Below are 16,469 nucleotides of genomic sequence, written 5' to 3'. Positions count from 1 at the left end.
ATGCTTGCTTTGCGCTGCCTCCTCAGACATCTCTGCACTTCCTTCCTCACACCTAAATCTTGCAGTACTTACTCTTCCCAACATCAGCCACCCTTCAGACTCGACTTTCTTCCAAAAACCCTGTCCTCCTCTACGTGTCATATTTTTCAATATTTCTCTTCTTCAGATCCCCAAACTTCCATCATATTTTCTCTCTAGACAGCCCAAGCTGCTCCCCTCCCCCTTGGCGCACACTCCACTACCCCCAAGGCCCCTCCACCGCCGGGTCTTTTCCCTAGTAGCCCCCGAGCTCCTCCCACCTCGCGCAGACCACAGACCCCCGGCGCCCCCGGACTTCCCGAACCCCCAGGTCCGCGCCCCAGCGCAGCCCCTCCTCCCGGCCCGGCCGGCCAGGCCCGGCCCTCCGCGGCGCCTCCCTTGCCGCCCGTCGCTCCCTCCCTCCCTCCGCCTTTCGCCCAGCGCTCGCTCCCGGCCCCTGCCTCGTCCTCCGCGCTCCCTCCTTCTCCCTTTTGCTCTCGCTCCCATCCCCCTCTCCCGCGCGCCCTCCTCCCTCCCTCTCGCCGGCCGCTTTCCTGCGCGAGTCTCCGGACCCGCCGCCCAGCCCGCCCGCCCGCAGCCCGACGCCTCAGGCGGGGACCCGCGTGGGGGCGCCTCGGCCGGGGCGGGGGAGGGGCGAGCAGGTCCGGGCGGGGCAGCGCGGGGCGGGGGCCGGGTGAGGCCGCCTCGGGCCGGGGACCGCGGGGGCCGGCGGCGCGGGCGCGGGCGCGGGCGCGCGGGGCGGGAGGGCGCGCGGGTTCGGCGTCTCCCGGCCGCGGGCGATCAGGCCGGGCTGGGACCAGGGCATGGGGACCGCCTTCCGGGGGGATCGGGGCCGCCGCCGCCGCCGTCGCGGCGGCGACTGAAGCCAGGAAGCGGAGGGGGGGGCGGGGAGCAGCCGCCACCGCCCCCCGGAGGCGCCCGGCCCGGATCCTGCGCCGATCCAGCCAGCGTCCCGAGTCGCCCAGGTAAGGTCCGAGGCCCCCGGCCCGCCCGCGGGGTTCGGTGGCCCGGCCCGGCCTGAGGTTCCCCACCCCCACCTTCCTGGTCCCCTCCCGCTGTCGCTGCCTCCATTTGTTATTTCCCGATCGCGTCCCACTGCGGGCCCTGCGTGGCCGGGCTAGAGTGCGCGGATGGGGCGCCCCGTGCAGGGTTAGGGCCCAGGCGCCCCGAGGCCCAAGAGGGTTGGGGAAGGAGGGGTCTCGGAGCAGGGCTGATGGGACCCGAGGGTGGCAGTGCTTGGGGACCATGGAGGAGGACGCGGAGGTGGAGGGCTGGCGGGGAGGGGGGGGGACCGGGTACTGGGAGGGGTTCGCAGCGAAGCAAGAATGGTTTGGAGAGGTGGGGCGTGAAGGTACCTGGAGAAGCCCCACAAGACCAGAGCCAAGGCGCCAGAACCCGGGTTGTGGGCCTTCAGGGACGGAAAGGAAGTGGGAAACGGGAAAGGGGTGTGGTAGGTGGACAGAGAGGGATTCTAGCTGTGGCAGAGGAAGGGGCCTGGAGCCAGTGGAAGCGGAGAGTCAAAAGAAGCGGAGCGGTCCACCTTTGAGAAGCACAGCCCGAGGTTTACGGGGTGGAAGTGGGAAGGCCATGTCTTTGTGACTCAGTTTTCCTTTCCCTATGCCAGGTCACCTCCGACCCGTTTTCCCAATTGCAGGCATACTTACTTCTTGAGAGGGGCATCGGGCCCAGTAGTGGGGAGATCTTTCTAAAACTAATCAGGAAGATAGGGACGCAGAAGGCCAGTTAGGAAGAAAGGTTTTTTTTTTGGGGGGGGGGTGGAGGAGAGGAGAGAATTGGGCAACCTTTGGCATTCCAAACAAGTTGTGACCTCCACCTAGAAGTCTTCGCGTATTTGCTGCCCCTGCAATTTCTTCAGAGGTCTCCCTTTGTGCCTGGGTAGGTAGGCTGAAGTTCTGGTCCCTGAGGTGCTACTCTAGGGGAGGGTAAGAGATTGCTTTATCAGGGGGGGTGATGGTAGTGGCTGTCAGATGGCCCCCTGGGGTGGTGTCTTGTGGGGCTTTTTTTTTCTTTTTTGTTGCTGTAGCAGTGATCTGTAGAAATGTCCATTAGATGGGGGGTTCAGAATTGGACCTAGACCTGGGGATGAGTCCTAGGCCTGGGGATTCTTGATGGGCTGGAGGTCCATGTTGGTGCCTCCAGTAGTTGGGAGTTTCCCTCCTAGATGTATCCCTGTACATCCAATGGGCTGTTGGAGCAGGTAGACCTGTTACTTGCAGGTCATTTGTCTTTCCAAGCCCTTCCATCTAGGCATTGTGGGAGGACAAAATGTTCTTGTTCAAGTTATACCATCTTGGGCTGTGTGTGCATGTGCATGCACGTGCATGTGTGTGTGTGTGTAACTTAGTGGTAGAGCACTTGCCCAGTATGCACTAGGTCTTGCATTTTATCCCGACTTGAAAAACAACAAAAACCAATTATACCATTTTTGAGCAGTGTGTTCTGGGCTCTATCTCCCTTGTTGTGTTTCATATACAATAGTCTTTTTGCTTCTTTGCACTGTTCTTTCATTTTCTTAACTTGAATTCCTCTTTGCTTTTTGAAACAGGGTCTCCCTTTACAGTTCAGGTTGACCTAGAACTTGAGGCAATCCTGCCTCAGCCTCATGAGTGTTTAGATTACAGGGACCTACCACTGAGCCCAGCTTGACTTCTGTGAATCTGTCTCCTCTTCCTTCCCAGACTGTCCCCAGGGTGAACCCTTGCCTTAGCTAACCTTTGACCTTTGACTTTTCTGACCTTGTAGGCTCTCCATACCGCCTAGAGCAGTGCAATACTCTGCCAGCAGCTAGGAGCCCTGGATTGGGCCTGTCTGCCTCTAACTCACTATGACCTTGGGCAAGTCGCTCTCTTGCTTTGAGCCTCACTGCTATAAGATGAAGAGATTATAGGAGAAATGACCCGGAGGCTTCTCTTGACAGCCCTGGATTCTAAGAAGGCTTAGGCTGGGACATCATCATCTATAGGCCTGGGCTGTACTAGGGTCTCAGAGTTACTTGGACTGTTGGGTTCTCTGGCAGGTGTGGAATGATGGGGGCTGGGCCCTGGATCCTGAAATTCATCCTTTATGCTTCCCATATTTCCCCCTTAAATTCTCCTCTGGTGTGTGCTTCAAGGTTGTCTTTCTGTTCCTCACTATTCTGCCTTCTGAGTCTGTTCTCTGTCATTTCCTTTTGCAGTAAGGTGCACAGTAGGTGCACTCTCCATTGTAGTCACAGTGGCTGCCTTCCAGAACCAGATGAGTGGGGCTTAGCTATGGGTGCTGGATGGTAACTGGGGATTCCTGTCATTTCTTATCTCTGGATTACTTCCCCTTGGATGACTGGTTTTCTCCTTCACAGGTACTCATTGCAAATTTTCACAGATTTCAACCAATTGACAAAGTCACACACTTGAGGACATGGTATCCTTGCTCTGTTCTTCCGGTACCTTGCTGTATTTCTCTGACTTTTTGGGTCTCTGAGCTCTTAACTTGGTGAACAGTTTCATGATGGAGTGGAGGGGTGGGCATCCTGCTTTAGGAGAGCTACCAAAGATAATCAGTTACAAGTCATCTGTTGTGCTTTTGTTAACATTATTTTCACCTCTTATTTTGTTGGGTCTTGTTCTTTGGATTTTGTTGGTGTTGATAAGTATTTTAAAGCCAGTGTTCATGATAACTAAACTGTGGTGTTAGCTGTAAAGAAAAATGACTGACCCATTGGGCATGACATCATTTAATGTTTAATTTTTTTGTTTTTTTTTTTTGAGATAGGATATCTTGGTCCTACTGCCTTAGCCTCCCAAGTGCTAGGATTATAGGTGTGTGCCACCATCTAGCATCAGAACAGGGGCTTTGTCTCAGATTTGTTGTGGTTCCCCTCACCCCAATACTAAGGGTTGAACCCAGGGTCTTTGCACTGAGCTTTATCCCCCGCCATTTTTTATTTTAAGACAAGATCTCACTCAGTTACCTAGTCTGGGCTTGAGTCTGTGATCCTCCTGTCTCGGCATCCTACAGTCCTGGGATTACAGGTGTATGTGCCATCACAATCCAGCTGTGTTGTGACTTTTTTTTTTTTTTTTTTTTTTTTGAGGCAGTGTCTTGCTATGTAGTTCAGCCAGGCCTTGAACTTGTATCCTTTACTTTTGAGGCTGGCCTCGAGAATTCACGGAAATCCTCCTGCCCCAGTCCCCCAAGTGCTGGGATTATAGGCATACACCAACATGCGAGGCCGCGTTGTGACATGTTGTGTGTGTTTGTGGTACTGGGGATCAAACTCTGGACCTTGTGCAAATGCTAGGCAAGCACTCTACCACTAAACTACATCCCCAGCCCCTGTGTTGTGACTCTTAAATAAACTATTTTAGTAAGTAGCCTGGAAAGGCTAGACTTCACTGCCTGCCTCATTACAATTCAGTGGAGGTGAATGAGAAGTAATTACTCTGCATTCCTTGTGGAAAATATGCTACAGTATGTGGAAATGACATTCACCTAGCAGGGCTCCTAAATCAGAACAGGTACAGCAAGCTTCAGGAGTCCCACCAAGGCCAGTAGTACAGAGTCCTAAAAGAACTAAAGACATTACTGGGTTGAAAGGTTTGGGACAAGAGAATACCTGTGTATCCCTAACCTCAGTGAAGAAGCTAGAGAGGAAAGTGGTAGGAAATGGCAGTATTTGCTTTCCTAAGATCTTATAGTAAGTAAGATACAGATTGATCCTTAACAAAGGTGCAGATGGAAACAGCTGGCCATGAGGACAGACAGGATGATATTTGTCTGTTGATTTATTATTGCAGCATTGGGGGTTGAGTCCAGGGCCTTACCACTGAGCTCCACCCACAGGATAGCCCCATTAAGCTTTGTTGTTGTTGTTGTTGTTGGGATCAGATTTACAACCTTGCACCTGCCAGGCAGGTGCTTATGCTGCTGAGCTAAATCCCTGGCTTTAACTTGTTTTTGAGACAGGGTCTTACTATGTAGCTCAGAGTAGGCTTTTTTTTTTTTTTTTTTGTACTGGGGATTGAACTCATGAACTCATGCTTGCCAGGCAGGCAGTTGTGCAGCTGAGCTATATCCCTGGCCCCAGGTGAGTTTTGATCTTACTTTGTAGTCCAGGCTGGCCTCATGCCTCAGCATCCTGAGTGCTGGGATTATAGTTTTAAATTTTAAGACAGGGGCTCTCTGAGTCACTAAGGTGTCCAGATTATAGCAAACTTTCTGTCTTCCTGCCTCAGCCTCCAGAGTGCTGGTATTATAGGCGTTTGCCACCCCCATCCCTCTCTGTGGATTGATATAGATAGGTAGGCTCTCTTTGCCAAGGGAGGATAGGCTTAAAAACTGTCAATCTGTATTGTGTACTTGCTGATGCATATTTTGAGCCTTTGGTGGTTAATGTGAAAACTCTGACTTCCCCTGGCATTAGGAGATGGATGTAGTCATCTTTAGGGGTGCTGTTTCTGTTTTGGGTCACTATAGACCCAAAGTCAGCAGATGCTGCAGGCCCTTTTATAGAATGGCACAGTGTAAAGGTTCTGTAAATTGTTGAGAGAGTAATGACAGAAGAGCCTCGTAGGCCCAAGTATTTGGTATATGGAGGAGACTAAGACAAGAACTGGTCTGAAACAGCTGGAAAAAGACCTAGGGTCTGTGAAATGGCAAGAGGCCACATGTTGCTGCTTCATTCCTGCATCTGGGAAGGCAGTATGCACCACACTCAGGTTTCATTTTTGGAACTTTCTGGAATTGTTTTCCTTGCACATGCTATCCATGGCTGTTGAGTCTGTGACAGGGGAACTTGTGGATGGTTAGCAGCTATACCAGGGAGTGCATGTTGACCAGGCTCCAAAATGCATTTCTGCACTGTGGTGGTATCTAGATGTGGTTATGGAACTGGTGGGGCTGTGCTCCTGGGTGTCCTACGATACGACATAATTCTGCCTACTCTGATGTGATCTCTGCAACTGATCTAGGCCTTCTAAGAATTCACCCCACTAACTTCTGAGGGGAGAATGGCAAAGTATAAAAGAAAGAGTATGACTTTGAAGTCCCAGATGGAGCTGGAACCTGGCTCTGTCGTTGGTGCCTCACTGTGGGAGACTGGGCAAATTACAGACACCATCTCTCGACACCATCTCTCCCTTCCCTCCCCTACCTAATGAGAATGTGACACCCGCCTTTCTGCACTGGTTGTAAATATTCTACGAAATCATGTATGTAAGGGGCCTGACACAAAGAAGGTACTTAGCACATTAAGACTTCAGCCTTAGGGGCTGGGGATTTAGCTCAGCGGCATAAGCGCCTTCCTTGCAAGTGTGTGGTGCTGAGTTCGATCCCTGGTACCAGTAAAAATGAAAAAGACAAAAAAAAAAAAAAAAAAAAAGACTTCAGCCTTATTTCTTTGTGCTTTCTCACAAGGCCCCTCAGGTGGAATCTGCACACACAAAGATTCTGTAGGACTTGTGAAGGGTAGAAGTCCTGCAGTTTATTGAATTGGGGCTCCTACATTTGAATTTTCTGCCTTCTCCAGGCAGGCGCTATGCCACTGAGCTATATCCCCTGCCCCTCCAAGAGATAAAAAAGATGCATAGTGACCTAGTAGGTCCGGCCAGCAGTGTCTGTGGTGTTGGTCCCCTTGGCCTCTGACAAATACAGTAGCACTCCCTGCAGATTCAAGTAAAGCCTGGTGGTGTTTTCCTGACAGGTCTGGAAAGCAGCCGAGAATTCCAGCTCTGCGAGCTGTGCCTGCTGCCCACTGGCTTCCCAGTCACAGCTGGGAGACTTGGGGCGGGACAGAGAAGTTTCTGTATTCAGCTGCCCAGGCAGAGGAGAATGGGGTCTCCACAGCCTAAAGAATGAAGACACGACAGAATAAAGACTCGGTGAGTGAGGATGAAGGGCAGAGCAGATCAAGGGTAGGAAGTCAGGAGGGCGGGGCATGAGAAGGCACACTTTACAGTCAGTGGTATGTAAGGACATCACTAGCCTCTTCCTCCCCTCAGATGTCGATGAGGAGTGGACGGAAGAAAGAGGCCCCTGGGCCCAGGGAGGAGCTGAGATCGAGGGGCCGGGCCTCCCCTGGAGGGGTCAGCACATCCAGCAGCGATGGCAAAGCTGAGAAGTCCAGGCAGACAGCCAAGGTATTCTGTCCCCGGGTCCCTCTGGATGCCCATGACGGGCACATGGAGCAGAGGGTAGTGCGGGGGCTTGGGAGGGAAATGACAGAACTCTCTTTCTTTCTAATAGAAGGCCCGAGTTGAAGAATCTTCCACCCCTAAGGTCAGCAAGCAAGGCAGGAGCGAAGAGATCTCAGAGAGTGAAAGTGAGGACACCAATGCACCAAAAAAGACCAAAACTGAGGTGGGAGACTTTGCCACCATCCTGACCATAGATTCTTTTCCCAAACTTCCTTCCACTCAGTATTCCTACTTTAGTCTTTGCTGGGATATGGAGGAAAATCGTATCTTACAGCTTATTAAATGTCCCTAATGTCAGACAGATTTTCAGGGCTTTGATCAGACCATAAATGACCAGGCAGGACCAAGGGGACTGGAAAAATTGTGTGTGTGTGTATGTGTGTTGGGGGGGATGGTGGTGGTCACAGGTTAAGAAATCTTAGTGGAAGGAACAAACCATAAGGAGAAGCTGGGTATGATGGCACACACCTTAATCTCAGCATTTAAGAGGCTGGAACAGGAGGATTACCATGAGTTTGAAGCCAGCCTACCTGGGCTACATAGTGAGTTCAAGGCCAGTGTGAACTACAAATGGAGACTCTCTCTGTCTCCAAAAACCAGCCAGTCAAACAAAACCTCATAAGGAGAGTGCCGAAGTGTTTTTCAAATACCAAGGGTAGTCAGTGTGGTGGTGCACCCCTGTAATCCCAGCACTTTGGGAGGCTGAGGCAGGGGGATCATTGTGAGTTCGAGACTAGCCTGGGCTACAAAGTGAGCTCAAGTCCAGCCCTGAACTGCGCAGTGAGACCCTGTCTCAAAACAAAACAACCCAAAAACAAAAAACAAAAACAAAAAAAGGACCCAGGACTTTGGAGGACATTTAAAGGGGCGAGTGAGATGAGAGGAGGGTAGGCATGAGAAGGAGAGCATTCAGAGTTGAGAAGAGAGACAAGGCCTTGAGATGGACACCTGGAATTGACAAGTAGGGTGAAAGAGCTGAGAACAAGGGGATTCCCAGAGGCTTGAGCAAGTGCTGTGGGGAGGCAGAGTGGAGAGGTGGCCCCAGTCTTGCTCTTGGGGAAGAAGGAAAGGGAAAGAGGAGAACAGCTCTCCCCTCTGTAGCAGGAGCTCCCTCGGCCGCAGTCACCCTCGGACCTGGACAGTCTGGACGGGCGGAGCCTGAATGATGATGGCAGCAGTGACCCAAGGGACATAGACCAGGACAACCGCAGCACCTCCCCCAGCATCTATAGCCCTGGGAGTGTGGAGAATGACTCCGACTCATCTTCTGGCTTGTCCCACGGCCCAGCCCGCCCCTATCACCCGCCTCCACTTTTCCCTCCTTCCCCTCCACCACCAGATAGTACCCCCAGGCAGCCAGAGCCTGGCTTTGAGCCCCATCCTTCTGTGCCACCCACTGGCTATCATGCTCCCATGGAGCCCCCCACATCTCGAATGTTCCAGGCTCCTGGGGCCCCTCCCCCTCACCCACAGCTCTACCCTGGGGGGACAGGTGGAGGAGTTTTGTCTGGACCCCCATTGGGGCCTAAAGGGGGAGGAGCTGTCTCTACAGTGGGGGCCCCTAGTGGGGGCAAGCAGCACCCCCCACCCACAACCCCCATTTCCATGTCAAGCTCTGGGGCCAGTGGTGCTCCCCCAGCAAAGCCACCCAGTACTCCAGTGGGTGGTGGGAACCTAGCCTCTGCACCACCACCATCCACTTTCCCCCATGTGACACCAAACTTGCCTCCCCCACCTGCCCTGAGACCCCTCAACAATGCCTCAGCCTCTCCTCCTGGCCTGGGGGCCCAGCCAGTGCCAGGGCATCTACCCTCTCCCCATGCTGTGGGCCAGGCCATGGGTGGACTTCCTCCGGGCCCAGAGAAAGGCCCAGCTCTGGCCCCCTCACCCCACCCACTGCCCCCTGTTTCCTCCTCCTCTGCCCCCGCAGCTCCAATGAGGTACCCCTATTCATCCTCTAGTAGCATCTCTGCAGCTTCCTCCTCCAGTTCTTCCGCCTCTTCCTCTGCCTCTGCCTCTGCCTCCCAGTACCCAGCTTCTCAGGCCCTGCCCAGTTATCCACACTCCTTTCCTCCCCCCACAAGTCTCTCAGTCTCCAATCAGCCTCCCAAGTATACTCAGCCTTCTCTCCCATCACAAGCAGTGTGGAGCCAGGGTCCACCCCCACCTCCTCCCTACAGCCGCCTCTTGGCTAACAGTGCCCACCCAGGCACCTTTCCTCCTTCTGCTGGGGCCCAGGCCACTGGGCACCCTGCCGCCCCAGCACATCACCACCACCAGCAGCAGCCCCAGCCCCAGCCCCCACCCCCACCCCAGCAGCCACCGCCGCCACCACCACAGCACCATGGAGGCTCTGGACCTCCTCCTCCAGGAGCATACGCACACCCTCTGGAGAACAGTGGCTCCCACCACACACACCCCTATGCCATGTCTCCCTCCCTGGGGTCCCTGAGACCCTACCCTCCAGGGCCGGCACACCTGCCCCCACCCCACGGCCAGGTGACCTATAGCCAGGCAGGCCCCAGCGGCGCTCCAGTCTCCTCCTCTTCCAACTCCTCCTCTTCCTCCTCTCAAGGGTCTTACCCTTGCTCACACCCCTCCCCTTCCCAGGGTCCCCAGGCGGCGCCCTATCCTTTTTCCTCAGTCCCTCCCGTCACCACCTCTTCGGCCACCCTTTCTACAGTCATCGCTACCGTGGCTTCCTCGCCAGCAGGCTACAAAACGGCCTCCCCACCTGGGCCCCCATCCTACGTCAAAAGAGCTCCATCTCCTGGGACCTACAAGACCGCCACCCCGCCCGGGTACAAGCCGGGCTCACCACCCTCCTTCAGAACGGGGACCCCGCCGGGCTATCGGGGCGCTTCCCCGCCTGCGGGCCCGGGGACCTTCAAGCCGGGCTCACCCGCCGTAGGACCCGGGCCTCTGCCGCCCCCAGGGCCCTCAGGCCTGTCCTCCCTACCGCCACCGCCAGCTGCAGCCCCTGCCTCGGGGCCACCCCTAAGCGCCACGCAGATCAAGCAGGAGCCAGCTGAGGAGTATGAAGCTCCCGAGAGCCCTGTGCCCCCGGCCCGCAGCCCTTCACCCCCTCCCAAGGTGGTGGATGTGCCCAGCCACGCCAGCCAATCGGCCAGGTGAGCGTGGGTGTGGAAGGGGTGAGCCTTTTGTGCCATGCTGGAGATTGAGACGAGGGTCTTTGCAGTTCTTTATTACGTTCCCAACTCTATTATTTTGAACCAGGGTATCGCGAAGAACCCTAGGCAGGGCTTGAGTTTGCTGCTGTGTCTCGGGCTCCAAGAGTGCAGGAATTACACATGTGCGCCACTACCCAGGTTCAAGTTGTTTTTAGACGTGCGCCAGGCAGGGTACCCTGGCCCACAAGCCCCCAGTGGAGGGTCGCCTGAGGAACTGAGAGCGCGCTACCTCCGTGCCCTGCAGGTTCAACAAACACCTGGACCGCGGCTTCAACTCGTGCGCGCGTAGCGACTTGTACTTTGTGCCGCTGGAGGGCTCCAAGCTGGCCAAAAAGCGGGCAGATCTAGTAGAGAAGGTGCGACGCGAGGCCGAGCAGCGTGCGCGCGAAGAAAAGGAGCGGGAACGAGAGCGGGAGCGCGAAAAAGAGCGGGAGCGCGAAAAGGAGCGCGAGCTGGAACGCAGCGTGGTGAGTGCGTCACGAGATGCGCCACCAGCTTTCTCCTCCTTCCTTTACGCGGTGCTTGTGGGTTGCAGCGGGGCGGGAAAGTTGCTTGGCCACCTGTCGGAGAGGAGGAACCACTGCAGCCCGGAAGAAGGAAACAAGAGGATTCTGGTTAGGGGGAGGCACTCGTGCACAGGGCTTGATCTGGATGGGAGGTTACCTGTGAGTCGCAAGAAGGGAAAATACAGGAAAAGGGGGCAGGAAAGTTTCCTTTTAGGAACAGGCAAAGTTCCCATAAGTTTTGACTCTATTTCTTTCTTTTTTTTTTTTTTTTATCGGTACCGGGGATCGAACTCACGACTGCCTGCTTGCAAGGCAGGCGTTTATGCTGCTGAGCTAAATCCCAAGTCCCTTGACTATATTTCTGTACCTTGCAGAAGTTGGCACAGGAGGGTCGTGCCCCAGTGGAGTGTACATCTTTGGGCCCTGTGCCCCATCGCCCTCCATTTGAGCCTGGCAGTGCTGTGGCCACAGTGCCTCCCTACTTGGGTCCTGATACTCCAGCCCTGCGTACTCTCAGTGAATATGCCCGACCTCACGTCATGTCTCCAGGCAATCGCAACCATCCTTTCTATGTGCCCCTGGGGGCAGTGGACCCGGGGCTCCTGGGTTACCCAGCCCTGTACAGCAGTGACCCCGCTGCCCGGGAGAGAGAGCGGGAAGCCCGTGAAAGAGATCTCCGTGACCGTCTCAAACCTGGCTTTGAGGTGAAGCCTAGTGAGCTGGAACCCCTGCATGGGGTCCCTGGGCCAGGCCTCGATCCCTTCCCCCGACATGGGGGCCTAGCTCTGCAGCCTGGCCCACCTGGCCTGCATCCTTTCCCTTTTCACCCGAGCCTGGGGCCCCTGGAGCGAGAGCGGCTAGCGCTGGCAGCTGGGCCAGCCTTACGGCCTGACATGTCGTATGCTGAGCGGCTGGCAGCTGAAAGGCAGCATGCAGAAAGGGTGGCAGCCCTTGGCAATGACCCACTAGCCCGGCTGCAGATGCTCAACGTGACCCCGCATCACCACCAGCACTCTCACATCCACTCGCATCTGCACCTGCACCAGCAGGATGCCATCCATGCAGGTGAGCTGTCAACTCTTTGCTGTAGTCTTTGGGGCCACCCACCAGGCCTGACCCAGCTATTCTTTTTCTTGGGTCAGAACATCTCTCCCTGGAGTGGCAGGAACCTCTCCTGAGTCTGCTGCTCTGGCCTTTGCCTCCCTGACCTTCCCTATAGCCCAGCATTTCCGGACAGAGGTCTGGCTGGAACCCTACCATTTTTTCTCTTTCTTTCTCTCTCTCTTTTTTTTTTTATGGTAGTGGGAAGTGCACTCAGGACCTCACGCTTGTCAGTCAGGCACTATACCACTGAACTATATCCCTGGCATCTTTCTTTTTGTGATAGTGGAGATATAAGCTAGATTCTTCACACTGAGCTACATTGCCAGTCCTTGTTTACTTTTTTAATAGCCTTCCTCAACTTCCAACTCATAATGTTGGAACTGTCACCCTACTATTGCCTTATATTCATGTTCATTCTAGGTTCCTTTTGTCTTGTTAATCTCTTTTCCTGGTGTCTTATTTCCTATGCATCTATCATCTTCCACCTGACAGTAGCTTGCATTTTTTTCCTCTTTCTCAAATTCCAGCAACTGTTGTCTCTCCTCGTCATCCTGGGTTTCTACTCCCAGGTGTGTCTCTTTGCCTGCTTCTGTTCTGCCTTTGTTTTCCTCTGGATCTCCTTGTGTTTGGTGGTCTGTGTCTCTCCCCAGGCTTTGATCCCAAATGCATGCTTTTCCCCTAACCCTGCCTTCTAGTGACATGTGGTCTTCTTTGCCCTTCAGCCTCTGCCTCGGTGCACCCTCTCATTGACCCCCTGGCCTCAGGCTCTCACCTTACCCGGATCCCCTACCCGGCCGGGACCCTCCCTAACCCCCTGCTTCCTCACCCTCTGCACGAGAACGAAGTTCTTCGTCACCAGCTCTTTGGTAAGGACAGAGGTCAGGGTAGGGAAGCTGTGAAGAGCCCAGAAAGGGGAGAAATGTGGGTGGTGGGAGGGACCAAGTGGGGTTTTCAAGGGATGAGGAGCTGGGCCTGGAGCCCGGAAGAGTTGAGGCGTAATTCCACTCCATCACTGACAGCTTGCTGAAGGCTGTTCCCTTGTAGTCTCACTGTCGTGTGCCGGCAAAGTGGTTGGTTGTTTCTTGCCCCAGGGCAGGTGCTCAGTATCCACCAGTCACGAGCCCCTTTCCCTCGCAGCTGCCCCTTATCGGGACCTGCCAGCCTCCCTGTCTGCTCCAATGTCAGCAGCGCATCAACTGCAGGCCATGCACGCACAGTCGGCCGAGCTGCAGCGCTTAGTGCTGGAACAGCAGCAGTGGCTGCATGCCCACCACCCCCTGCACAGTGTGCCGCTGCCCGCCCAGGAAGACTACTACAGGTACTGCTCCACCAACACGCTCACCGGCCAGCACCCTCACCCTTGCTGGCTCATCCCAGTCTGTCCTCTCTTTGCCCCTTCCCTCCTTAGTCACCTGAAGAAGGAAAGCGACAAGCCCCTGTAGAGCCTGCAGTCAGAAGCGCTCCCACGGCTCCTGCGCTCGGACCAGGAGGACCTGCTCACCACCCAGCACAAGGAGAGGGTGCTGCTCAGTGGCAGGGGGCTCTGCAGCTGGGCAGGAGGAGGGAAAAAGGGACTCAAGGCCAAGGCCGGGGGTGTGCACACAGGGAGAGGGGCAGAAGCCCACAGCATCGTGGACCAGGTCCCTTTTTCTTGTCCCTGGCTTCCCTCATCCCTGGTGCCCTACCTTCAGTTGCGCCCCCCCCACCCCCGTTGGTGTGATGATCTCATCTGTTAGATGTGGCTGTTTTGCGTAGCATCGTGTGCCACCCCTGCCCCCCACCCGCCCCTGTGTGCGCGCCTCCTCTGCGATGTCTGCCCTTGTCCCACCCCACATTAATAATTTATATATATAAATATCTATATGATGCTCTTTAAAAAAAAATCCCAATCATCAACAACCAAACAAAAACACCCTCACGACTCCCCAGAAAAATGTCTGTGACTTGTTTTTTGTGGGCTACGGGGCTGGGACTGGGATCTTTTGGGGCTTGGAAGCAGGAGATAATTGGGGCTGAGGGACTGGGTGTGGGCCCTGACACTGGACAAGACACCCCATGACTGGATCCTCAGCTGTGCTTTGAGGCCACCCGCCAGGCCTGCAGCCTGGGGAGAGAGCTACAGGGGAAGGGGCCAGGCCTAGCAAATCAGTCCCTGTGGACGTGACCCTGTCACTCATGTTCTTAGTGCCCCTGGAGTCCCTTGGAAGGAAGGCTTCAGAGTCCTGAGTCTTCTCATAAAATATTTTGGGTTGGGAGCCCAGAGGAGTTGAGCATAGTTTCAGCAAGCCAATAAAATTAAGTACCATCCCTATGCCTGGGATGGGACTGGCCCTTTCAGACAGGCTGGTCTTCCAATTCTCCATCCTCCTGAGTAAGCTTCCCTGAATGCTGGGGTTACAAGCACACACCACGCCCTGCGAGCACCTTAATTCTTCGGCCTGAGAATGGCGACAGCTTCGAGCACCTTAACAATTCATCGGCCTGAGAATGGGACAGCTTCAATCGCCAGGAAGCTTTACAGGCCAGTTTAGCAAATCGCTGGCTAAGGTCTCGCCCTGGAGGTTTTATTGCTGCCAATCACTGTCTTCCGGATTGAAAAAACGAGGCTGTGATTGGTTGTTTTTTCAACCAATCAGTATTAGAGTCATTTGCATAGCAGATATCAAACGTTCAGAAACTAGAATAAAATGATTTTGCTTAGGTCTTTTCAGAGTACTGTTTTCTCCTACCAGAAGGCATAGTATGCTTTGTTGTTTATACATCAGAGTGGCTGGGAAGAAAAAAAAAAAAAAACACGCATTCTAATCTCACCCTCACCAATAATGGGATGGACGGATACCCCTGGCTCGCTCCAGGTTGACAACTGAAAGTGTTACAGCTCTTTTAGAATTTGTCTAGTAGGTTTTCTGGTGTTTGCCGGAAAACCCCTTTTCTAGTTACATGTAAGATTTTTACCAGGTTTGTGTATTTCGGGTATTATTGTAAGTACGGGCGGATGGTTGTGTACATCGTTGGTTTATACAAACGGGCACTTGATGACGTGGAGAAACTTCCGGTTGCGTTTGATGCAGTTTCCCATACGCCTAGGTAGCGTCTGCAAGGCGCTCGTTGGCAGCGTTCTAGGCTCCAAGGCGTGAGCGCTCTTCCCGCCTGCCCATGGCGTCCGCTTCCGGGCAGTCCGCAGCTCTGAGCGCGGAGCAGGCTAAGGGTGAGCGAAGTCCCTGGGCGTGGGGCGTGGGGCGTGGGGCGTGGAGTGCCATGCCGTGCTGTGCCTTTTTCTTCCAAGTGTAGGGGTTTCAAAGATGAGCGTAGGTGCTGCCAGGGGTTGCGGTTTATTAACTCCCTGTCTTTTTCTGCCTATTTGCCCACCCCGACGCCCACCCGGCTGCCTCCCTGGGCTCCCCGGCTCTCAGTGGTCCTAGCAGAGGTGATCCAGGCGTTCTCCACCCCTGAGAACGCCGTCCGCATGGACGAGGCTCGAGACAATGCATGCAACGACATGGGCAAGATGCTGCAGTTCGTACTGCCCGTGGCCACACAGATCCAGCAGGAGGTTATCAAAGCCTATGGCTTTAGCTGCGACGGTGAAGGTGGGTCCACCGCGGGGTGGCAGTGGAATGGGTCTGGGAGAGTGTGTAGGGTCTCCGGGTCTCATAGCAGTGGTTCTTTTCCTTGCCACGCGGCGGCAGCCGCAATCTGACTATTGAATCGAATCCAACGTCTACCCTGAACTTTTGCCAGAGGAGTACTGAGTTTGTGTCACTGTTCTTCCTGCTCGGAGTCTGTTGCCCCAAAACCTGGGCTTTACTTCTGCTAGCTGTGGCATCTGCCTCCATGACTGCAGCTTCTGGAGTATATTCAAGGGTTGGAGGTTGCATTTTGTTTTTCTCGGTGAGATAACAGCATTTCCCCAGAGCATGAAGGACTGGAATCTTCATGTTCCCGTGTATTGTGACCAAATTGCTAACGTAGCTCACTGGAGAGAAAGAAAAGTACATTGGGGTTAATTCCCAGCATCTTATCCATTGTGTGGACCGAGTTGTTGTTGATCCGAATCCTGCAGGCCAGAGGCATGCCGTGCCCTGAGTCATAAGTGGCTACCTGGTGACAAGGCAGAGCTGCCTATACCTTTACCACTTCCCAGGCCACCTCTCTGGCACCCTGGTCTCAGGAGTGTGCGTGACTCTCCACTCCGTCTTGCAGGTGTCCTTAAGTTTGCCCGCTTGGTCAAGTCCTATGAAGCCCAGGATCCTGAGATCGCCAGCCTGTCCGGCAAGCTGAAGGCACTGTTTCTGCCGCCCATGACATTGCCACCCCATGGGCCTCCTTCTGGAGGCAGTGTGGCTGCCTCCTGAGAATCGGTCTCTCCACTGCCAGGGAAACGAAGGCTTAGGTGTTTCCAAGGACAATAAACACGTGCCTGTCATTGCGACTTT

The 16,469-nt window shown here is 54.5% G+C and overlaps 2 protein-coding genes and 1 non-coding gene across 4 annotated transcripts; all 3 read left to right on the top strand.

Moving 5' to 3' along the window:
* The first annotated feature begins 863 nt into the window (after nucleotides 1-863).
* On the top strand, nucleotides 864-13,967 carry Atn1 (atrophin 1). Of its 2 annotated transcripts, none has more exons than XM_063237604.1 (10): nucleotides 864-1,004; nucleotides 6,740-6,917; nucleotides 7,038-7,175; nucleotides 7,282-7,395; nucleotides 8,337-10,363; nucleotides 10,668-10,890; nucleotides 11,304-11,994; nucleotides 12,756-12,899; nucleotides 13,171-13,351; nucleotides 13,442-13,967. In XM_063237604.1, exons 2-10 carry the CDS (start codon nucleotides 6,891-6,893, stop codon nucleotides 13,473-13,475), a joined length of 3,579 nt encoding a protein of 1,192 aa, XP_063093674.1. In that variant the 5' UTR covers nucleotides 864-1,004; nucleotides 6,740-6,890; the 3' UTR covers nucleotides 13,476-13,967. The 2 variants fall into 2 exon arrangements, with proteins under 2 accessions (XP_063093674.1, XP_063093673.1); XM_063237603.1 differs by having other exon boundaries at nucleotides 8,334-10,363.
* Nucleotides 13,968-14,900: 933 nt separating this feature from the next.
* Nucleotides 14,901-14,962, top strand: LOC111755063 (U7 small nuclear RNA). Its single transcript, XR_002789651.2, has one exon. It is a non-coding gene; the product is annotated as a U7 small nuclear RNA (small nuclear RNA).
* Nucleotides 14,963-15,034: 72 nt separating this feature from the next.
* On the top strand, nucleotides 15,035-16,459 carry CUNH12orf57 (chromosome unknown C12orf57 homolog). Its single transcript, XM_003463239.4, has 3 exons — nucleotides 15,035-15,241; nucleotides 15,447-15,623; nucleotides 16,237-16,459. Exons 1-3 carry the CDS (start codon nucleotides 15,190-15,192, stop codon nucleotides 16,386-16,388), a joined length of 381 nt encoding a protein of 126 aa, XP_003463287.1. The 5' UTR covers nucleotides 15,035-15,189; the 3' UTR covers nucleotides 16,389-16,459.
* The last annotated feature ends 10 nt before the right edge of the window (nucleotides 16,460-16,469 follow it).

This window comes from Cavia porcellus, unplaced genomic scaffold (assembly GCF_034190915.1).
Source record: "Cavia porcellus strain 051 isolate PalLab524CR breed Dunkin Hartley unplaced genomic scaffold, mCavPor4.1 scaffold_27, whole genome shotgun sequence".
In the NCBI taxonomy this organism is placed as follows: Eukaryota; Metazoa; Chordata; class Mammalia; order Rodentia; family Caviidae; genus Cavia; species Cavia porcellus.
This window is presented reverse-complemented; position numbering and strand designations above follow the sequence as displayed.

Excerpts from the sequence above, each read along its gene's own strand:
- Atn1 (XM_063237603.1), top strand. The coding sequence starts at position 6,891 with ATGAAGACACGACAGAATAAAGACTCG. Across the intron at positions 6,918-7,037 it reads CACGACAGAATAAAGACTCG|ATGTCGATGAGGAGTGGACG; the intron begins GTGAGTGAGGAT and ends TCCTCCCCTCAG. Across the intron at positions 12,900-13,170 it reads TCTTCGTCACCAGCTCTTTG|CTGCCCCTTATCGGGACCTG; the intron begins GTAAGGACAGAG and ends TTTCCCTCGCAG.
- CUNH12orf57 (XM_003463239.4), top strand. The coding sequence starts at position 15,190 with ATGGCGTCCGCTTCCGGGCAGTCCGCAGCTCTGAGCGCGGAGCAGGCT. Across the intron at positions 15,242-15,446 it reads GAGCGCGGAGCAGGCTAAGG|TGGTCCTAGCAGAGGTGATC; the intron begins GTGAGCGAAGTC and ends CCCGGCTCTCAG. Across the intron at positions 15,624-16,236 it reads CTTTAGCTGCGACGGTGAAG|GTGTCCTTAAGTTTGCCCGC; the intron begins GTGGGTCCACCG and ends TCCGTCTTGCAG.